We start from the raw sequence: 23740 nt of genomic DNA on the forward strand, positions 1-23740 counted from the left end.
AATAGCATCTCTTGTGTCTTGAAAATAAACATTGGTGACAGTTTCAGGCTCCTAATCAAATCAGAATCCCTGAAGAGAGGCCTGACTATTGGCACTTACTAAAAGTGTCATGATCAAGAAACACTGCCTTAGATGGACTCAGCCCACCCCATGAATAATTATATCTTCAAAGAGAATGAAATACAATATTTGGCTAAAGAGAACTTTTTATAAACACTAATTGCTAATAAATATTACATCTCATTTTATGTCAAATATATATTTTACATTATCAAAGTGTTCAAGAAATTTGGAGAATACAGAAGAATAAATATACATGTATATAGAAAAAGTTATCACAAAAAGAATCATAGTTCATGTTTTGGAATTTTTCTTTGCATTTTATTTCTATGCTTTATGGTTCAAAAAAATGTATAGACATAGTAGTTATCAGATTCCATATGCCATTTTGTATCTTGCTTTTCAAATTTACCACAGAGTTCTAAAAACATCTTGACAACTGCACAAGTTCTTAACAATTTTTGATCAGTCATCACTAGCAAAAGGTAGGCACGAGGTTTTATTAGTTTGGGCAAGATGAGAGTATGCCAACCGTATCCTTTCGCGCTTGCCAGGTTCAAACATGGCGGGCCGCAGCCAGCCTTTCCAGTACACTCAGTTCGCTTTCCCACAACCCCCGCCAGTCTCTGGCGCTTCCTTTTCACCTTCCTTCCCCCAGGCCAGTTGCACGGTGTCAGCACCCGAGAGCGTGACAGCGGACTTACTTTCCGCGCCCTCCCCACCCACGCGAGGCCCGCCCACCAGCTCGCGTCAGCCAATAGCAGGCCGCGCTGAGGCGGCTGTCGGCGCTGGTCGGCCCCACCCTCCAGCCTCGCTGTGGCCTGCGGCTCCCAGGTTGGTAGCGCCGTTCCCGGTCGCGCGTACTCGTCGTGTGGAACCGCGGGTCTAGGGCGCTCGCTGCCGGATACAGCTAAGCCCAGCGCCGCCGAGGCCGTCGGCCCCCCAGCCTCCGCCATGGACTTCGAGGACGGTAAGTGCTGCCTCGGGCTGGTCTGCTCGCTGGCGGGCGGCGGGGTGGCCTGCGCTGGGGGTCTGTTTACCGTCTCAAGATGGCCGTGTGGGCTTTGTTCTGCGGGCCCGAAGGCCGCCCGCCCGCCCGCCCGCCGCGGGCCCAGCGCCCGGAGTCGGCCTCTGTGGGGACCTGCGCGCCCCGATTCGGCCCGCCCGGCGCCGCTGCCGGCGGGGACCTGGGAGCTCGGTACCGGCTCGATGCCGGGAAGGACGCACCCAGAGCGCGAGGGCGTCAGGGCCCGGGCCCGGGCTCGCCTCAGCTCCTGTGCGTGGAAATTTCCCCGACGCCTCCAACTTCCCGGTGTCGGGCGCAGGGGCGAGCGGGGCCTCGCCCACCTCGTCAGGCATTCGGCCCACAGGCAGCGACCCAGATCCTCCTTGTAGTTAATCCTCAATCTCGGGTTGCTTCTTGCCAGATAAAATTTTCAGAGGCTTGTTCGCGGTGCTGTTTCTGATTGTCTTAGTTTAGGATGAGTTTAGAGGGCGTCTGTAAGTGATCTACGTAGAGGTGGGTGTCTGTTCAGAATGGAAAGCGAGATAGTTCCTGGTCAGCGGACTGGGAAATTTACCCACCCAGATTTTACCTCATTAATCCCTAGTTTGAAATATTTCTTTAACCAAAGTACTTTTCTTTGGATTGTGTGTGGATGAGTTTTAAGTTAGTCAGAATTTTGGCACAGCAAGCGTCAAATGCCCTTCACATTCAGACCTACACGCAGCCGCCTGTGTTGGACTTACGGATTAAATAAACTGTATTTTAGCGACACCTTTTTCAGTCGTCTCTGACAACCGTTCTTTAAACCGTTTTCGTAGGATCACAAAGTAAAATTAATTTGATCTTCACCTTGACTTTAAATCTGGTCCAACTTGTATAGGAATTGATGTCAAGATAAAATGGTATGTTAGTGACAACGTTAGGGAGACTTGGAAAAGGACTTGTGTGATTAAACTGTATTTGATCCTGAGTAACCAGGCCTTTCTAAATCAAACCAGGTCACTGGGTAGTGGTAAACCTCTAATCCCACCAACAAATTATTCTTAACATTAAATGAGGTGTGATCTCTGCATATGTCTTACCGAATGAGCTTTTGGTTTTTGATAAGATTTCATGCTACCGAAGAGTTAAAATTGTCAAAGCATATGAAAGGGGAATGGAATAACTCTTTTGTAGATACTTTTCAGTTACTTTGAAATAGGAATTTTAGCTCTTAAGAGTAGCACACACACTGAGCTGTTTTTGTTTGTTTTAGTTGGACTTTGACTCATTTTGATGTAGATACCTTTAAACTATGAATATTTGAAGTGGCTAGAATTTGGAGTGGAAATAATTACATTACTGTGTTTTCGTGCTAAAGTTTGATGGCAGTACCAACACCCAAGGTACCGCCCAGGCTAACAAGGTAGGGGGTGGGGCAATGGGAACAGTTCTTCCCCCCCAACCAAGGTAATAAGGGAATCCATTTTCTGTAGAGAATTAAAAAATATTTAAAAACTTAGTAGGTTTGTTTTTTATTATTGGTATATGCTTGCAGTTCTAAACTGTGTCAGTGATAAAACTAAGTGATGTTAGTGATAAAAAATTCCCTGTCTCACTGCCCATCCTTAGCCACCACTGCAGTATTTGGGAGATAGAGTTTGACTAACATTGTATCTGTTTTTTTCTTCCCTCCCACTCCCCCAACATTGTAGCTAAATCAAATCCTGTGTAGTGTAGCAGGGTTCTGTTGTATCCAAATGACCACCGTATTAAATTCTGTTTTTTCAGTATTTGTAAAATTAACAGATTTAACATTTGTTAAATTATTAATAGTTTTGACAAGAAAATTGGCAATATAGTTTTCAGTGATGCTATATTCTGGATGGATACAGAACACATACATATATGCATATGTGTCAGATAAGATGTCGCCATCTTTAGAGATCAAATTAAGTGATAAAAGAAATATTAACTTTGAAAAATTTTGTATTACATAGAATCAGTTTTCATGGCTCTGCTTTTGCATTATTTGATACATAATTTACTGTATCTGCCTTCCTTTTTGTTACTCAGTATAAATTAGTACTGGTTCCCCTCTGTTGGCTATTGTGTGTCAGGTGTTAAAAACTAACTTGCATTATAATTTGTATAATAAGCCTGCCATTTAAAGAGGTAGTGAAGAAAAAAGAGTTATGTGTTTTCTCAAATGGGTTATTGGTAATTATTTACACCCCAATTTTGCAGCTAATTGAGTTAATAGCATTTAAAAATTGTGTTTGTTTTTGAATAGTTGGGAATATAATTTTGGAGTTTTGCTAATATTGCCCTAATTTATTTTTGTTAAATATGTCTTCATAGATTACACACACTCTGCTTGCAGGAATACTTACCAAGGCTTTAATGGTAAGTATCCTCTTTCATTTTATCTTAAATTTGTTGAGGGAATGTATTTCAGCCTTTCTCTTCATACCCATACAAAGTATCACTATAAAAAACCAGTTCTGGCTGGGCGCTGTGGCTCACGCCTGTAATCCTAGCTCTTGGGAGGCCGAGGCAGGCGGATTGCTCAAGGTCAGGAGTTCAAAACCAGCCTGAGCAAGAGCGAGACCCCGTCTCTACTATAAATAGAAAGAAATTAATTGGCCAACTGATATATATATAAAAAAATTAGCCGGGCATGGTGGCACATGCCTGTAGTGAGACTCTTGAGACAAGAGTCTCACTCTGTTGCCTGGGCTAGAGTGCTGTGGTGTACGCCTAGCTCACAGCAACCTCAAAGTCTTGGGCTCAAGCAATTCTTCTGTCTCACTCAGCCTCCCGAGTAGCTGGGACTACAGGCATGTGCCACCATGCCCGGCTAATTTTTTCTATATATTTTTAGTTGGCCAATTAATTTGTTTCTATTTTTAGTAGAGACAGGGTCTCACTCTTGCTCAGGCTGGTTTTGAACTCCTGATTTTGAGCAATCCGTCTGCCTGGGCCTCCCAGAGTGTTAGGATTACAGACGTGAGCCACCATGCTGGCCTGTTTTGGCTCTTGACATATCACTTTTCAGTGTTAATGGTGTCATACTATATAACTATATATAGTATTTGAATTTGAAATCAGAAAAAATTAGGAGTTATTCAGATTAGTTTGACTTTTTGTCTGTCAAAAGAATTGTGATTCTTTTAATTTATCCCAAAGGCCCTGATTACATTCTGAGTGATGAATTTTATAAGACACTGGCTGAGTTCTTTCTGGTGAATTAGAGGCTTAGGTATTGAGTAATGTAGATTAAGTGGATTATTGGCTTGATTTTATGTGGCCTCTATTTGTAATGCGTTTTAACCTTGTCATTGAGGTCATTTTCCTCAATGTATCTACTAAATGTGTTAACATATGAAGAGCTGTCTATAGGAGTACATGAAGAAGCCTGATTATTTATTGATATAAGCAAGATGTTAGACTTGTAACTACAGACCTAGATAGAATAATGGAAAATATGAGGAATATAATTGGTTGTCATTCTGATAGTTATTTGAGTTAAGGCCCTGCCAGAGAGGATAATAACACAAGAAAAGGACACAGAACAATTCAAAGAGGTTAAAAAATTGTATGAAGGACTTAGGGGAGTGGCATTAAATATCCTGACAGCCAGAGAAAAGCAAAAACCAATTGCTGTTCACAATAGAATATATTCACAAAGTGAAACTGAAACAAATGTACCAGTAAAGAAGACTGTTTCTTTTTATAGGAATAATTACTGTAGAATTAATTTTTGTTTATCATTTCTATGGATTAAGAGAAATTTTGGATTTTATTCAGGCTCAACGTACAAGAAGTAGTTTATATATTATGTGAGTGCTGAAGAATATGTTTTTAAGCAGGAGAGTGACATAATAAAATTACTAAAGGAAGTTTAATTTGCATCCACATGCAGGTTAGATTGAAAATTGGAAAATTAGCTAGAAAGGCATTTCATGACTTTAGATGTAAGGATTTTAAGAATCTGAAGTTGGGGAGTGACAATAGTAATTTTAAAAATATTAAGATATTTTTTAGAGAAAATTAGCAGAACTTGCAGGTGGACTAGTAATGAGTAGAAAATTGAGAGGGTTGAATAAGAAGGAATCCAGGATTTTAAACTGGAGTGAGTAGGAGCTTTTACCAAAGAAAGAGAAAGAGAGATTTGGGATAATAGATGGCCATGATCTCCAGTAGGATTTACTGGAGGGTTAGATTTAATGTCTAAACATAGGACTTGAAATACAGAATTATGCAGGGCCAGAAGTTTATTTCCTTATTAATGCACAGTGTTGCAAAAAGGTCTAATGTTATAGCTTTAATTTTTTCTCTTAATTTTAGTTTGAACAGTGGTACCTATCTGAGGGTGATTGATAGAATACCCTGGGGGAGCTAGGAGCTTTTACAAAGTCTGTTCAGGTCATATCCTAGATCTCTTGAATCTTAATTTTAGGACAAGTCCTTCCTGGCTATGTATATTGTGGAAAAGTACTCTGAATGATTTTGGAATGCACCTCTGGTTAAAGGCCACTGCTTGACAGTCTTTGAGGCCTAGGCTATCTTTATTTTACAAATGAGGAACTTAATTTCAGGGACTTGATTTGACTTCATTCAACAAATATTTATTTAGGCCTGCTATGTATTGTTCTAGGAGGTAGGAATGCAGTAGTGAACAACATAGACAAATATTCCTCCCCTTGTGGAGCTTCAAGGGTGGAGTGAAATAGACAATAAACAAGATAAAGAAGTAACAAATATTGTATGTTAGATGATAATAATTGCTAGGGAGAAAACTAATGTAAGGAAAGGGGACCGATATGTCTTTGTGTAATTTTAGAGTTGTTGGGGAAGAACTCACCAAAAAGATGACATTCGAGCATAAGATTTAAGGGAGGTGAATATGTCAGCTATGAGGTTATCTAAAGTAAGAATGTGATAGGTTTTAGGAAATAAAAGATGTGTAGATACCCAAAAGCCCAAACCATATTTCATTGTTAGCATTGTTTTTTCTAGCAACTGAAATGAAGAAGAAGTTACTGGAAAACATGACAAGATGCAGATTTTCTCCCCACTGTTTCCTGGGAGGAACTTGTATTTCTAGTGTCTCCATGTTTTCTCTCTTGTTTTGTAATACTTTTTGTACAAATGGCAGATAGAAAAAGGGAGAGCATTCCAGGTAGAGGGAATAGCAGGAACAAAGGTATGGCTGAGTGCATTGTACTTCAGAGAGACAGACTTAAGACTGGCTTGACTAGAACAGGTGATTTTTGCTGAGCAATCTTTAAGACAAGATTAGAGTGGTGAGATATAGCCAGAAGGTGTTGAAAATCAAAGATAATTTTCTTATAATATATAAGAATCAGTAGAAAGTGAAGTCCTGAAAGAGAGGGAGTGAACAATACAGGTACAGGGGAAGAGGATTGCAGGCAGAGGGAGCAGCAGGTGCAAAAATGGGTGTATACTTGTTGTGTTCTAGAAACAGCAGGGCCATTGTAGCTGGAGTGGAATAAATGAGTGTATAGTAGATTATGTTGATGTGATGGGCAGATCATATAGGACAGGGTTTCTCAACTTTGGCACTATTGACATTTCAGATTGGATAATTCCTTGTTAGAGAATGGCCCATGCATTGGAGAATGTTTAGCAGCATCCCTGGCCCCTATGCACTAGATGGCAGTAGCACATGCTTCTTCATTGTAACAACCAAAAATGTTTTCAGACATTGCTCATGTCTCCTGGGAGCAAAATTGCCCCTGGTTAAGAACCACTGGTGTAGGTCCTTATAGGTTATTTTAAGGCTTTGACTTTTAGTTTGAGTAAATGCGAAGCCATTGGAGGGTACTGAGCATTGGAAATGATTTAACTTATATTTTTTATCAGAATTATTCTGACAAAATAATAAATAGGGAGCAAAAGTGGAAGTGGAAAAATGTTAGGCTCTTGCAGTAATCTAGGTGTAGATGCTAGCAGCCTGCACTATGGTGCTGGAAGCGCAGAGTTGGTGAAAAGTAGTCCCGTTCAAGACTTAGTGCCACACAGCTACTAATAATTAATTATTTTGGTTGTAAGTCAGTTTTTTCTTCCCTATTCCACAGCTGCTTCCTTTTGTTTAGTTGTAACATTTTTGTGCTTATTATTTATATGATAGAATGATCCAAGTGATAGAATAGATCTAAATTATTATATCAGTTTATTTTTCTGAGTAAATTACTTTATTATTTAAAAGTGATTTTAAAATTTACTTTAGTAACCTGGAAGAAAAGTTGTTTATATATAAGCAGTACAGAATCTATGTTCCTTTAATTGTGCAGATTGTATACAATATAAAAACTTCTCTTTAATTAACTGAATAACAATACTGTGAACCATACTATGAATGATGGACCAGAATCACTGCTATACAAAAGTAACTTTATTAATTTTTTTGTACTCCACAGAGCCTGGCACATACATGGTCAGTGTGCAGTAAATGTTAATAATTTTATGATTGCATAGTGAAATAAAAACATTTAGAATTTTAAGAACTAAATGATTTAGTATTCAAAGGCAGCCACTGCTACCGAAAACAAACTGGCAGAAATAGCAAAATATAAGATTTTTTTGCTTTGTGTATATTACTAAACCTAATTTTAAGATTATTTTTTAATGTGAGGCCTTAGATAAAAACTTTTTATTTTGAAAACTTTATTTTAATCTCAAAATTGTCCTCTGACAGATATAGGCATAAATTATACTATGTACTTAACCCCCTGTAAGACAAATAATTGACTTCTATTAGTATAGAACTGTATTGTTTAATATGGTATCTACCATCTACTTTACTATTGAGCACTTGGAATGTAAATAGTGTGAATTGAGATGTGCTGTAAGTGTAAGTTTCACACTGGATTTGACATCTTAATATGAAAAAAACAATACAAAAATCTCAATATGTTTTGTATATTAATAAACAAATACTTTTTTTACTCTTATAATAAAATATTTTAATTATAAAAGATTTTTACTCTTATATTAAAATCCATCAATGTCTTATACTTACACTTTGAATGAATTTCTTTTTACCATATCTGATTCTATAATATTAGGCATTAGTTATCTGGAAACTGAGTTATACAGATTTTCCAAATATTAACAGGTTTTATTGTACAATATAAAAAATAATATTAATTGATACCACCACCAACCTTATCAGAAAAGCCTTTAAGTATTGGGAAGCTATCAAACTCAAGATGGTAGATAGAAGTTTTATAAAATTATAATTTTCACTTGAAAGCATGTATTTTATCACTGGCAGCAAAATTGTCATTTGTTTTTCTTGAAGTGATAGTTTCACTTAGTTCATTTTTGAGAAAATGTCTGCCAAATACTCAAATCTGAAAACCATAGCATTTGTCTGTCAGTTTTTCTCTTTAGTAAAAAAGTGCTCCTTGTAAAAAACTGGCTTACTTAATTCACAAACCAAACACTTGCACAATGGCTTTTCCTGGACAGAACTATGATACTTTGGTATGTAGCAAAATTGCTTTATGTGTACTTCTGTTTCACTACACAGAATATAAAAAAAGATGTGTACTCAAAGGTCATGATTTAATAAAATTAATAATTCTTACTGCTTCATCAGGAACATTCTTAAGTGAAGATGGCATTTTTATTTTATTTTTTACCGTGAGTGTGTGATATTAAAAAACATAATGACTACTAGTACAATCTGTTGCCACTGCCTCGATTTGTGTGAAAGTGCCAGCAGTTTTACCACCAGTGCTTTTACATCTTCAATGCAATGTCAACACCGTGAAAAAGGAAAATAATGTTCTAATATTATTTATGAAAATAGTTTTGACCTTGTAAATCCCTGAAAGAGTCTCAGCAACTCTCAGTAGTCACAGACCATCCTTGAGAACTACTGCTCTAAGATACATAGAAAAATTAGTGACAGACCCTTACCCCAAGACTAGTAATTTTAAGATGAAGCCACAAAGTTAGACTATAAGATAGAGTATCATAAGTACCACATAAGAGTTACACAGGCTTTTGTAAATTTTCAGAAGAAAGATGATGCTCAGCTGAGAGAATATCAGTAAAAGTTTTCTTGAATTCATTATTAATTTATTAAATGAGCTTTAAAAGGTTAGAAAGTTTCAATCAGAAGATACTTGAGGTGGTTGAGGGAAATGTCTCATGTAGAAGCAAAAGCCTGATGTTCAACAGGGGGATAACTATGGGACTTCAGTAAAATCATTTCATCTCTTAGGACTTTAGTTCCCAAATCTATAAAATGAGAAGATTGAATTTGATCATTTAGGTTTCAAGTTACAAGATTCTTTTTTTTTTTGAGACAGAGTCTCACTTTGTTGCCCAGGCTAGAGTGAGTGCCATGGCGTCAGCCTGGCTCACAGCAACCTCAATCTCCTGGGCTCAGCGATCCTACTGCCTCAGCCTCCCGAGTAGCTGGGACTACAGGCATGCGCCACCATGCCCGGCTAATGTTTTGTATATATATATATTTTAGTTGGTCAATTAATTTCTTTCTATTTTTGGTAGAGACGGGTCTCGCTCAGGCTGGTTTCGAACTCCTGACCTTGAGCGATCCGCCCGCCTCAGCCTCCCAAAGTGCTAGGATTACAGGCGTGAGCCACCGCGCCCGGCCTTCAAGTTACAAGATTCTAAGTAGTATTTTTTGTAAAGTTGTTGTCCTTATTATTGTTAGGACTAGAAATATTTTAAGTGATTGTAAATAAAATTTAGTGTTTTTAAAAATGTTAACTAAGGTATTTGCTCTGTGCATACTATTGTATTTATTTACACATAAATGGGGGGGTAGTAATGAGGGATTTTAAAGCACTTTATAGAAAACAAATTCTAAATGTTTGTTTTAATTTTTCATTTTTATAGGCATTGTAAATTAATTTTGTTACCTCTTTTGTTATATTTATTTTTCATGTCAGAGGTTGGGATATAGGTAGAATTGCAATGTAATAAAATATACTTAGTACCCTTATTAGAATTATTTTTAGTGTTCACATTGCTAGAATTTACATTCATTTCCTTTATTCAAGGGAATTTGAGGATTTAAATACTTGTTGAGTCATTATTTATAGGCACAGTTCCAATCTGTGATTTTACTTTTTAAAAATATCTATTTCAGTTATTGTGAACATGACTAATTGAAAATGTGGCTGCTGAGTTTTCAGACATTTTGAGAGCAATTAGATGCAGAAAATAGGTATACTTATGTCATAGTATACTTATGACAAAAATTTTCTCTTTTGACATTATTGAATACTGACTTCTCTTGAGAATAGGAATTATGTATTATTAATTATCTTTATATATAGTATAGTATCTAATACAAGACCTTATGGTAGTTCCCTAGCAGATAAATATTGGTTAAATGGAAAATAATTCTAATATAGAACTTTTCAGTTGGTAATATGTTTTCTTTGAAATATCAGGCTTTGTTAGCAAATCTGATTTTTTAGTAGATTATCCTTTTTGTGTTTTTTTTCCTTTAACATCAAGTGTGAGTTTAGTTTAAATATTAATGATGAATTATCTCAGGTGGTTGATGTGAATATCTTATGTTTTATGCAGAGATTCTTTAAGATAATGGTGTATTTTACTGACAATTTCTTACTTTCTTTCAGGAATGGATCGTGACTATGGTCCTGGATCTTATGGAGGTCTGACATTCAAGGATATTTATCTAAAAATTCTTCTTTTGAGTGCCAGTAAAGGTGAGCATTGTTTAATTTTTTTCTTTTTAAACTCTTATAGGGATGGATCGTGACTATGGCCATGGATCCTATGGGGGTCAAAGATCCATGGATTCCTACCTAAACCAGTCATATGGCATGGACAATCACAGTGGTGGTGGTGGGGGTAGCAGGTAAATTGCTTAATCACTTAGCCAAATAAATAGACAACTATAAGATTATGGATATATTATTTTAAATATTTCTTAGGCATGTTATGATACTTGAACTTTGCTGTTTGGTATTGAATAATCACCTTAAATGTTTAAAGGTGTTAATAGGTATAAGAATTTATCTCAGGATCACTGGTGAACATTATTTTAGGAAAACCCAAAATAGCTAGTATTTCAGTATAATAGAGTAAGATACTGTTTTTAGCAGTGAACTTTTTAACTTCTTTTACTTTTAACTCCTTGTCAGTCAAAATGTCCTGAACAAATGATATAAAAATATTATTGAAAATATTATTTGTGAAGCTTTTTCCTAAGAACAAAAAAAAATCCTAATGTGGGGTGCTATGTAAAGCAGCAAACCACTCTACTAGAATGGATTTAATTGAATCAGTCTAGCAACATTCAATTTCTAAGAAACATTTAAGATAGGTATTCTATTAATTTTAATTTTAATAAGAGCATATTATAATAATAAAAATGTTCTTTAAATCATGTCCAGGTTATTTATTGGCAGATACTGCTTACACCAAAAACACTTGTGCTCTAGGCCAGGAGCATTGTATTAATGCCATGAACACTGTACCTAAGTTGTATTTATATTTCACTGTTGATACTATATAAAGCTTAAACCTACTTAAACAGCTATAGGCTTTAGGGTTGACCGTATTTCAGGAAAAGGGGATCTACTTTATGAGGCACAAAGATTCCTGCTGAATATAAATAAGACTAGTTAGGAGACATTTGAAACCATCATCCTTCTTCATAAATTGAAGGATCCAGATTCCTTAATGATGGACTGAATGATGCTTACTTTCCTTCTTTCTGCTTCCAGTGTGTCACTATGGCATATAGTAGAGAAAAATCAAGAAAATGAACGATTACTACAATTTTGTTTATGTGAGAGGTGTTTTGAAAAATGTAGTTGAAAAGAAATAATTTTTTATGTGGTTATAAGGATTCAGAAGTAAATGCTAACTTCTATTTAGTGATCTGTAAATAACTGAAGTAATGTAACACATTTAAATGTTTTAATATATCATTTATTACCATATTGCATTGTACATATAATGTGCATAAACTATTTCTGTAGATGTTATTGTTTTATCATGTGTAATTGTGGGCCTTTATGAAATTGTGTTGTAAGACATCAAGTAACTTTTATAATCTATGCTTTGGGTTTGTGAGAAGTAAGATGATTTGTTTTCTTTTGTTGACTCTGTTAAAAACTTGAGGAGACTGTGTGCTCCCTTTTTTAGAGTAGTTTTATGTGATAATTTCCTGACAGGAAGTAATTTTTCAAATAATTGAAGACATTATAAAATGCATTCTTTCTCATCTGCCTTGAAAATTCATATGCAGAGGATATATGTTGGTGATCTTTTATATTTTATTTTATGTGTTTATCTTTCTAGATTTGTTAGATTTTCTAGTCTATAAGTAAAAAGTGATTGAGGATTGATTGATTATTAACCTTGGCTGGTTTGGCAGATTGTCAAATTTTATAACCAGAGATAATTCCCCAAATTTTGACTACTACAGACAAAATGAAGCAGTTTTATGATACAGATTGTTGGGGTGCAAAAGGATTTCTCTGTGTCACAAAGAGCCTACATCTATGTGGTCTTCAATTTGTGTCCCTTTTGAAAGCCTAAATATTGTAAATGTTTTGTAATTTTTAATATTAGGGATAGATTCAAAGAAAGTTTGAATAGCTTGTGAACTTGAGCAAATGACCTTTTCTAAGACTAGGGCTGGGCTTAAATAACGACAGACAAATCTTCTTAATAAAATAGAAAAGCTGCTAAAAAGCAGATTTTTAAGCTAAGGTTTACTAAACTCAATTCCTATTTAGAAATTGACTCAGATAGCTTTCTATCTGGTCTCATGTTGAACTGCCCAGCCCTAATCAAGCGTGAATAAAAAAGTGGAACTGTGCAAACCAGTATGGTATAAATGAATTTTAGTTGATAAATGTCATCTGATAATTTGTCTTTTCAATTGTCTAACATTAGTAAGCTTACTTTTGTTTTTTCCCTCACTGTGCAACTTTTCCAGGTTTGGACCTTATGAGTCTTACGACTCCAGGTCTTCTCTGGGTGGGCGAGATCTGTACAGATCTGGCTATGGTTTTAATGAACCCGAACAAAGCCGCTTCGGAGGTAGTTATGGTGGTCGATTTGAGAGCTCCTACCGGAATAGCCTTGACTCTTTCGGAGGTAGAAACCAGGGCGGGTCTAGCTGGGAAGCACCTTACTCCCGTTCAAAATTGAGGCCTGGGTTTATGGAGGACAGAGGAAGAGAGAATTACTCTTCCTACAGCAGTTTTTCTTCACCCCATATGAAGCCTGCACCTGTAGGCTCTCGGGGGAGAGGAACGCCTGCTTATCCTGAAAGTACGTTTGGAAGCAGAAACTATGATGCTTTTGGAGGACCATCAACAGGCAGAGGCCGAGGCCGAGGAGTAAGTACAACAGAATCTTTTCAGATTCTTTTCACTAGTCACTCTTTTAAACCCTTTCAAGACCATCGTTTCCAACTAGAATAAACACTGTTCATCCCAGTGTATTTTGAAGCAAAAGCTGAGTCATAAACGTATTTTTTAGGTTGATGCTAAAAGTTTTTCTAGCACCTGAGAAAATAAGTGGCAGTTTGAGATAATCATAAAGTTGTGCCAAATCTCCCTTTATTAAAAAGGTGAGGATATTAGGTTTGGTCTAAAAGGGGTTAAAAGGAGTTGCATTTTTCCTTGTAAACACTAGCAGTTTTGCTGGTGGAACAGTTCTTAGATTTTTGTGAAAGGTCACTGAAGTCTTTTTGAATTTTTGAGTAGGTTAAAGGTGCAATGTATGATAAAAATGTTTATACTTTGTTGCTAAACTCTATCAAGTAGAATTCCTTCAAAGCTCCATGTTTCACATTAAGCAAAGAGACTAAAAGTTGGTGGTAGGTCAGGGTAGCTTAGCCATGGTGAAGAAGTTGATGTGTATAATAGATTGTAGAATGATTTGTGGTCAGTACAATTTTGCTAACTTACTCTCTTACAATATGTCCTATTGCTGGTTGTTTTATTTTCCCTTGTGTCACTAGCTTTACTATTGAGAAATAATTTCCTACCTGTACAGACATGTTTATGGCTCTTTCTTAGGAAGTAATATTTTATAAATTATTGCTTAAATGAATAAATTTATTAGGTCTCAGTGTTTAATTTTAGGGTATATAGTGTAAAGATTATGGTTTATGTTCGTAGGTAACTTGATTGACATGAAATTTTATTAGTAAGTGTATGTAGATTGTGGGGTTATTATGTAGTTTGATCATTTAAAGAATATTGTAAGATTTTTTTTAAGTCAGTTGCTTTTAATTAATATTCTCTTTGCAGAGGAAAGTACTTAGGCTAAAAATTGTAGTAGGGTACACATTTTTGACTGTTTATTAACTTTCGGTATATCAGTATAGCCTGTTATACTTGGTGTAGAAATTTTGCATTTTTAACAGTTATTCTTTGCTTATGTAAAAATGCATTGCACCTTTAATGGATAATTAATGAAGATTTTTCTGATTTGACTATATAAGTTACCTGGAAACACTGCTAGGTTAGATAGGTATTCCTAAGCATAATATACAAATGTAAGCAACTGATGTTGCTGTTCCACCATACTTAATGATTGTAGGTTAATTGAAAATAGTTGATGTAATAGGTTTTGTGTTTTGAAACTGAAAATGAATTCCAGTTTGAAAATTTGGAAAACACTTAACATTTTCCACGCTGTATATTCTTTTAGGCAAGGGAATTTTTTCTTAATGAGACTTCAAATACCAGTTTTGTTTTCATGATAGTAAAACAAGTAGTCCCATACTTTGTATTTACCATTCTAGTCTGAATGGACTTTTCTTTCTTCCTGTTAATGAAGTAAATGAATCAATAGGACCTTCGTTTTTAATCTTCACTTGTACAATTCCCATTGGGTCCTTCTCTTCAGATTACTCCTCAATCTTTATTTTCTAAAAGTAAGATTAGCAGAATAAATTTCTATGGACATGTTGTCTCTTGGTGTAGTGGATTTTGTTAATGACAGGAGAAGAGGAAGGGACATAAAGAGTCGTTTGGTTGCATGACTCTTCGTCTGTAAACTTTTGCTTCTTGGTTTCGGGATCAGAATATGTTTCTCTAGGTAAGAATGTGAATGGAACGTCAGATGCAATTCTTTATCTGAAGTGTGTCTTGGAAGTTGATGCATGGTTATGCTTTAACTCTCCTATTTCATACTAATGTTCCATATCGCCTTCCCATTCCCTTTTTCAACAGGGAGAAATACTAAATGATTTCTGGATCTTTTTTACTTCAAACTACAAATATGGTCTTCTTTGTGTATCTTAGTTTTAAGCCAAGTTTTAGTAAAATAAAGATTTCTTTTAAGGTCTTTTCATGGGAAAACATCAATTAGGAACTCTGAAGAGGAGTTGTCAGAGAGTTGTACAAGTGGTAACATTCTGACAGGCACATATGTTGTTTATGATCTCAAGTAATTTTGAATTGTAAAAATAAAAAAGTAGGTAGCAAATACCCATTATTCTACTGGAAATAAAAATACTAATTTGATGGATTTGAGTACATGTAATAATACAGAGTTTTTCAATGTGTTTTTTCAGAATGGACATGTAAAATTTAGTTATATTCCAGGGAATTTTCAGGTGAAAATTAGTAGATAGATAACATGAAAATTTTATATGAATTCATATTTTATCCTTGGACAACATGCTAATGTTTCTTGATTTCACAAATTTACAGCATATGGGTGATTTTGGAAGCATTCATAGACCTGGAATTGTTGTTGACTATCAAAACAAACCTACCAATGTGACAGTTGCTGCTGCAAGAGGAATAAAGAGAAAAATGATGCAGCCATTTAATAAACCTGGTGGAACCTTTATCAAGAAACCCAAGCTAGCAAAACCAATGGAGAAGATGAGCCTCAGCAAATCACCCAGTAAGTAAGGAAATATAATTGTTGTGGTTCAGGATACTGTTTGTTTTTAAAAATTCAGTGCTTTTAGAAAATTTTTCCATGTTATATAGAAAAACAATTATGTAAAAACATGATTATGATTGTAGCAGTTAGATCTGTGAATTCCCTAGTGCAGTTATTAATCATGTACTCAAGATACTTTTTAAATTTATATGCCCTGGTTCACCCCTTTTTCCTGAATTCCATGTGGTGGGGCCAGAACATCTATATTTTTAAAAAGGCCTTGCATATTATTTTGATCCAGAGTTCTTTACTGAGTGTAATATTTTATTATTGGAGGTAATGTGAAGGAAGTGGTATGTCATATAACATAGACTCTCCTTTATGAGGACAGAGGAAATAAGTTTTTCATGGTCCTTTGTGCTAGGAAAAGCTGTGTTTCTTCTAGAAAATTAATTTGCTTTTACTCTTCTGGATATGATGACTCTTAGAGATAATCATATTTCTATTTTTACATTGTTACAAAATTTAAAGCCAATCTGAAAATAAAATTAAGAAAACAATAAAACAGTTTCATTCATGATAGCATCAGGAAGAATCAAATACTTGGGAATAAATTTAACAAAAGAAATACAAAACTTATACTCTGAAACTACAAAACATTGTTGAAAGAAATTAAAGAAGATCTAAATAAATGGAAGAACTAAATAAATGTTTATAGATTAGAAGACTAACATTGTTAAAATTGCAGTATTCCCCAAACTGATCTATAGATTCAGCACAAATCTTTTCAGAATTCTATTAATAGTTGACTTTGTAAAAATTGACAGGCTCATTCTGAAATTCATAGGGAATTGCAAGGGACCTAGAATAGTCAAAATCATCCTTAAAGAGAAGAACCAAGTAGAAGGACTCACACGTCATGATTTGAAAATTTACTGCAAAGCAGTGGTAATCAAGATAGTGTGGTATTGGTATAAGGACAGACATATAGAGCAGTGAAATAGAATTGAGAATACAGAAATAAACATATACATCTATGGTCAAATCTTTTTTAATAAGTGTGTCAAGACTATTCAATGGGAAGAGAATGGTCTTTTCAACAAATGATGGTGTGGCAACTGGATAGCCACATGCAAGAGCTAAAATGCAAGAGCTGAAATAATAAAACTCTTAGAAGAAAATATGGGGGTAAATCTTCATGACTGAATTTGGCAAGGAATTCTTAGATATGACACCAAAAGCAAGAACAACAAATAAAAAATAGATAAATCAGAGTTCATCAAAGTTAAAAACTTTAGGCTGGGCGCAGTGGCTCAGGCTTGTAATCCTAGCACTCTGGGAGGCTGAGGCGACTGGATCGTTTGAGCTCAGGAGTTCGAGACCAGTCTGAGCAAGAGCAAGACCCTGTCTCTACCAAAAATAGAAAAAATTAGCTGGGCATGGTGGCTCATGCCTGTAGTCCCAGCTACTTAGGAGGCTGAGGCAGAAGGATCGCTTGAGCCCGGGAGTTTGAGGTTGCTGTGAGCTAGGCTGATGCCATGGCACTCTAGCCACGGCAACAGAGTGAGACTCTGTCTCAAAGTAAATAAATAAATAAAAAACTTAAGTGCTTCAAAGGGATATCATCAAGAAAGTGAAAAATAGGCCGGGTACGGTGGCTCGTGCCTGTAATCCTAGCACTCTGTGAGGCCGAGGTGGGAGGATCGCTCAAAGTCACGAGTTCGAAACCAACCTGAGCAAGAGTGAGACCCCCGTCTCTGCTAAAATAGAAAGAAATTAATTGGCCAACTAAAAATATAGAGAAAAAATTAGCCGAGCATGGTGGCGCATGCCTGTAGTCCCAGCTACTCGGGAGGCTGAGGCACAAGGATTGCTTGAGCCTAGAGTGTGAGGTTGCTGTGAGCTAGGCAGACGCCAGGACACTCTAGCCTGGGCAGCAGAGTGACAGTCTGTCTCAAAAAAAAGAAAGTGAAAAGCAATCCACACAATGGGAGAAAATATTTGCAAATTATATATCTGATAAGGGACTTGTATTAGAATATATAAAAATCTCTTACAACTCAATAATAAAAAGACAAATAATCATTGCAAAGTGAGCAAAGAATCTGAACAGACATTCCTCTAAAAAAGTTACAAGTAGCCAGTAAGTACATGAAAAGGTGCTCAACAATTAGTTATCAGGGAAATACAAATCAAGACTATAATAAGATACCATTTCACATCCAACTGGATAGCTAGAATCGAAACGATAATAAGCCTTAGCAAGGATGTGGAGAAATCAGAACCCTCATATACTGCTGGTAGCAATGAATGTAAAATGGGGCGACCAAGATGAGTAGATAAATGTTCATATGATGGAATAAAGTACCGATGCATGCCACAACTTGGATGGACTTTGGAAAGATTATGTTAAATGAAAGAAGCCAGGCCGGGCGCGGTGGCTCACGCCTGTAATCCTAGCTCTCTGGGAGGCCGAGGCGGGCGGATTGCTCGAGGTCAGGAGTTCGAAACCAGCCTGAGCAAGAGCGAGACCCCGTCTCTACTATAAATAGAAAGAAACTAATTGGCCAACTAATATATATAGAAAAAATTAGCCGGGCATGGTGGCACATGCCTGTAGTCCCAGCTACTTGGGAGGCTGAGACAGAAGGATCGCTTGAGCCCAGGAGTTTGAGGTTGCTGTGAGCTAGGCTGACGCCACGGCACTCACTCTAGCCTGGGCAACAAAGTGAGACTCTGTCTCAAAAAAAAAAAAAAGAAAGAAGCCAGTCATAAAAGTCCTTATATTATATGAATCTATTCATTTGGAAATATAGAATAAGGAAATCTATAGAGACAGAAAATAGATTAGTGGTTGCTTTGGGCTGTGGGGTGGGACATGGAGGGGTAGTACCTGATACCGTTTTTCTTTTTGAGGTGATGAAAATGTTCTAAAATTGAATGTGGCAATGATTGCACATATCTCTGAATATACTAAAAACCATTGGTTTGTATACTTTAAATAGGTAAATTGTATGGTATGTGAATTATATCTCTGTAAAGCTTCTTTTTTTTTTTTTTTTTTTTTTTTTTTAAGACTGAATGGGTCTGTGGAATGTAAAGCTTCTTTTTAAAAAAAGTTCAGGCCATGTGAGGTGGTTCATGCCTGTAATCCTAGCACTTTGAGAGGCTGAGGTAGGAAAATTGCTTGAGATCAGGAGTTCAAGACCAGCCTGAGTAAGAATGAGACCTGGTCTCTGCAAAAAATAGAAAAATTAGCCAGGCATGGTGGCATGCACCCCTATAGTCCTAGCTACTCAGGAGGCTGAACCCAGGAGTTGGGAGGTTGCAGTGACCAGTGATTGTACCACTGCATCCTAGCATGGGCGACTGAGACGATGTCTCAAAAAAGAAAAAAAAAAAGAAAGAAATTTTGGGAGAGCTCCTACAATATGAATACGAATTCTAGCATCCAGAGCTCTCCAGTGTTTGTTGTACTTCCCTTTGCATTCGAGGTCAGGTTACTGTAGTGCTTCCCAAAGTGTTGGTGTTTAAGATGATTTTATTTTTATTTATTTATTTTTTTAAATTTTTTTTATTTTGGCATATTATGGGGGTACAGATTTTAAGGTTTCAATAAATGCCCATTTCCCCCCCCCCAAGATGATTTTAATATTTGCTTAGAATAGTAAGAAAAAAATGAGCAGATTTAAAGAAAAATATGTAGCAAATAATCACAAAGATGAGATGCAAATTTGGCAAAATTCATGATGATGGTATTCAAATGAATGAAGTTTAATCAATGAAGTTTCAGATATACTGGGTAGTCTCAAGCTCTGATTTTTCTGGTGAGTTCAATTTAGATTACCATCACTAAGTAAATCCATAAGTATGTACTTTATGGACTGACGATTGGAAAGGGAGAATGGAAAAATCGATTTTAGTTTTTACTTTTTTGTCTGGTACTCTAGCAAAAACTGATCCTAAAAATGAAGAGGAAGAGAAGCGACGAATTGAGGCTCGGCGAGAGAAACAAAGGCGCAGAAGAGAAAAAAACAGTGAGAAATATGGAGATGGATACAGGTTTGTGCTTAGTTAGCAGATTCAGAAAATTGGGTTCATTAAAAACTAATTTCTTGGAATAGGCAATTACATTGATTGTAATTACATTGATACAATTACATTGATTGTAATGTGAAAAAATTTCTAAGATTCAAATGAAAACATGATCAAAAATATATAGGGATACTTTTGATTCTTGATATTTATGTGTAGTCACCACTTAGAAAATATAAGAAAACAGAGATTCTGTTCATAATGGTAATCTGAAAAATATAAAATATCCAGAAACAACAGTATTCTCAAAAAGAAATACATACCACAACTTGAAGAAAACCACAAAGACTCTTTAAAATTTGAGTATATGCTAAAATAGTGATATTCTTGGATAGGAAAATAAATATTATTATACAAATATATAACTTCTTTCCAGTCCATATTCCAAAGAAAATTAGGAAAAAGAGTAAATTAGTAGGTACTAGCTTTTCTACATATTGAAACATTAATAATAATAGTTAAAAATATGTGGTAATAGAGCTAATCAGTGTAACAGAATTATTAGCCTGTGAACAGACTGCATTATATATAAGAATATAATATATAATAAAGAAATTATGAACAAAAGGAGAATTGAACAACTAAATAACAAGAAAAAAATAGACTTAGGTCCTCTTTATATACCACCTCGAATGAATCCAGATAGATTAAAAACATAAAAAAATGGAGAATTACAGAAAATAAAATGCTCTGCAAAAGAGATATTTTTTCTAGGTTTAAAAGTTGTAGAATAAGGTACAAGGAAAATGATGAATAGATTTGGCTAACTAAAAACTTAAAACTTGAAAGCAGACAGATTTGGAAAATATAAACATAAGAACTGATTAATGTCTAAATTAGATAAAAATCACTCAAAGTTTTTTTAAAAAGAGAACTAAGATGTCATATACTTAATTTGGTGAAGGAATGATAGCTAGTTAATAATTTTAGGAAAATTGGCCAAGTGCTGTGACTCATGCCTGTAATCCTAGCACTGTGGGAGGTTGAGGCAGGAGGATTGCTTGAGGCCAGGAGTTTGAGACCAACCTGAGCAAGAGTGAGACCATATCTCTATAAAAAACAGAAAAATTAGCCAGGTACTGTGTTATGCACCTGTAGTCTCAGCTACTCTGGAGGCTGAGGCAGGAGAATCACTTGAGTTTGAGGTTGCAGTGAATTCTGATGAGTCCATTGCACTCTGGCTTGGGTAACAGAGCAAGACTCTTTCTCCAAAAAAAAAAGGAAATTGTTGAAAAGTGATTTAAATAAACTGAAAATTTAAGTAATATGATAATATACCATTTTATTAGTGTAGAGAGAAGAAATACTAAGGTGCAAAGGACATTATTATAATTTGCTGATGACTGTATAGTGTTGTGATTCCTAGAAATCAGTTTTTAGCAGTTTTTAAAAATATCTTAAATTTTCTCATGTCCATTGATCTCTGCAAGAAAATAATCTAACAATATAGAAGAGTTTAATGTAAAAAGATGCCCATTATAGCATTATTTATAATAGCTCCCCAAAGGAATCAAATGCTACCGTGTTTCCCCGAAAATAAGACCTACCCATAAAATAAGCCCTAGTAGGATTTCTAAGCATTTGCGCAACATAAGCCTTACCCTGAAAATAAGACCATGGAGCAGTAAAGAAGCAGCCCTTCTCATCTGCCTCATTGTGACAGTTACTATCCCAGAGGTGACCAGAAAGGTGCGGGCAGCCTCACCAACAAGGTTGGCTCCCCCGTCAGGTCCCAGCCATCCTGTGCGTGCTGTACACTGAGGCTTTGAGGGGAAAATAACACATCCCCTGAAAATAAGCCCTACGGTGTCTTCTTGAGGAAAAATAAATGAAAGACTCTGTCTTATTTTGGGGGAAACATGGTAGTTATAGAGAATGATACAAGTATATGTAAGGTTTGATAACATCCCTTTATGGGCTCTTAGGCCATTGTTAAAAACGAAGGTTATTAAATCTGTAATAACATGGAGAAAATGCAGGTAAAATAGATAAGTATATATGCAAAATATAAATTATTCATAGAAAAAAAGACTTAGGAAAACTTTTAAAAAGGACTATAATTGTGTTTTTTTCAATCATTTTCTGTGAAATCTTCCCAGGTACTACTTTAGCTAGGAAAATAAAGAATATAAAATTTGAAAGGTAAATTCAATATATTTTCCATTCAAAATATATTTTTATTCTTTAAAAGTTGACATTTTTGTGTAGCATGAAAGGAACTGAATGTTTCACATCAGTGAATTTTCTAGCTAGCTAAAATTTTCTCTTACTTTAAAAGATAAAATTTTTCATTATGCTATATATTAGAAGATAAAATTAAACATAAAAAAAAGAAAGAATTAAAAGATAAATTTTTTTTTTTTGAGACAGAGTACTCCGTTGCCTAGGCTAGAATGCCGTAGCATCAGCCCAGCTCACAGCAACCTCAAATTCCTGGGTTCAAGCCATCCTCCTGCCTCAGCCTCCTGAGTAGCTGGGACTACAGGCATGCACCACCATGCCTGGCTAATTTTTTGTTGTTGTTCTATATATTTTTAGTTGTCCAGCTAATTTTAAAAGATAAAATTTTAAGAGAAGAATCCACAAAACCTTTTGATTGAAGTCTTTTTTAGATGTATGACTTTCCTTCCACATTAAACAGGGTACTCGTTGTCATTAGTTGATCTTAATATATACATTAGTATTGTTTATGTAAAATGTAGTGAAAGAAAATTCAGTTGCATCTTAAGTATCTGATGTGTTTTGTTTGGTCTGTCTTTGATTTTAACCTGGTAGTTACACTTGTGTAATATTAGTGTCTAGCTTTAATAATATCTATCCTTTTTCTGGTTTGTAATTCCTAATTTATTGGGACTTGAGAAACAATAGAATTGAACTTATTAAGAATTAATTCATAAAAAGAAGGTTTAGTTCTAAGAGTACTGCTATTTGTGGTCCTTGCAAGTATCTTTCCCCCTCTTCATCTCTTATAATTCCTTCTTTTGGCAGAGGCTTACTTTGGTGTGGAAATGAATTGAAATTGTCAAATGTGTAGGAGCCAAAAAATGATTTTGAATTATCAAATTCATTTAATTACCCTGTGAATGTTTTTCCCATTAAAAATTGTAGATTTGGGTATGGTATGTTCATGTTAATATAAGTGTTGTGATTTAGAGAAAATGAAAGAACTGAACTTTCATTTAGCTATTTTCTCCATAACTCTAATTATAAACCTGATTATATAACCAAAAGAATGTCAATCAACTAAATTACCATTTTAGGATAAGAATTCTTTAAAATAGCCTAGAATTATTTTAATTTACCAAAGCAGTTTTACTTTAAGTTAGGAGAATTAGAGATTGAGTAAATGACTATTCTTGTGATATGTTCCTTAAGATATTTGAATGCTTTCAGCATAAATAAAGAGAAAGGAAAGGTGACTATGCATACCAAAACTTAAGGGAACACAGGGGGAAAGGGATGGATGTGTGAAAGTTGTGCACAAACAATAGTATTGGTGAAGATGGCCAAAAGAGAAGTGCAAAGTAGTCTTAATTTCTAAATAGGGGTGCAGGGAAATCAGGAAGGCTGCATGATGGAAGTGGTATTTGAACTGATCTAGAAATGTTAGGGTTAGAATGTTAGGGTTGCCGGAGGAGTTGAGAGAGGCAACCCTGGTAGAGGGCATGGCTTGATGTAAAAGCAAAGAAATAGAAA

The 23740-nt window shown here is 35.5% G+C and overlaps 1 protein-coding gene and 1 long non-coding RNA gene across 4 annotated transcripts in view; both read left to right on the top strand.

The window, feature by feature from the left end:
* Nucleotides 1–859: 859 nt before the first annotated feature.
* Nucleotides 860–23740, top strand: part of ZNF326 (zinc finger protein 326) — a 36048-nt gene continuing 13167 nt past the window's right edge. The window contains exons 1-7 of one of the 3 annotated variants that reach the window (XM_075999791.1): nucleotides 860–1030; nucleotides 3407–3451; nucleotides 10699–10734; nucleotides 10829–10940; nucleotides 13299–13440; nucleotides 15769–15967; nucleotides 19900–20011. In XM_075999791.1, coding sequence (XP_075855906.1) covers nucleotides 1015–1030; nucleotides 3407–3451; nucleotides 10699–10734; nucleotides 10829–10940; nucleotides 13299–13440; nucleotides 15769–15967; nucleotides 19900–20011 — 662 coding nt within the window. In that variant the 5' untranslated portion in view covers nucleotides 860–1014. Of the gene's footprint in view, nucleotides 1031–3406; nucleotides 3452–10698; nucleotides 10789–10828; nucleotides 10941–13034; nucleotides 13441–15768; nucleotides 15968–19899; nucleotides 20012–23740 lie in introns of those variants that run through there. The other 2 variants (XM_012790865.2, XM_020282953.2) reach the window with 2 other exon arrangements.
* Nucleotides 15978–19000, top strand: LOC142866779 (uncharacterized). The gene is made up of 2 exons (XR_012916613.1): nucleotides 15978–18376; nucleotides 18719–19000. It is a non-coding gene; the product is annotated as an uncharacterized LOC142866779 (long non-coding RNA).

This window comes from Microcebus murinus, chromosome 2 (assembly GCF_040939455.1).
Source record: "Microcebus murinus isolate Inina chromosome 2, M.murinus_Inina_mat1.0, whole genome shotgun sequence".
Classification (NCBI taxonomy): Eukaryota; Metazoa; Chordata; class Mammalia; order Primates; family Cheirogaleidae; genus Microcebus; species Microcebus murinus.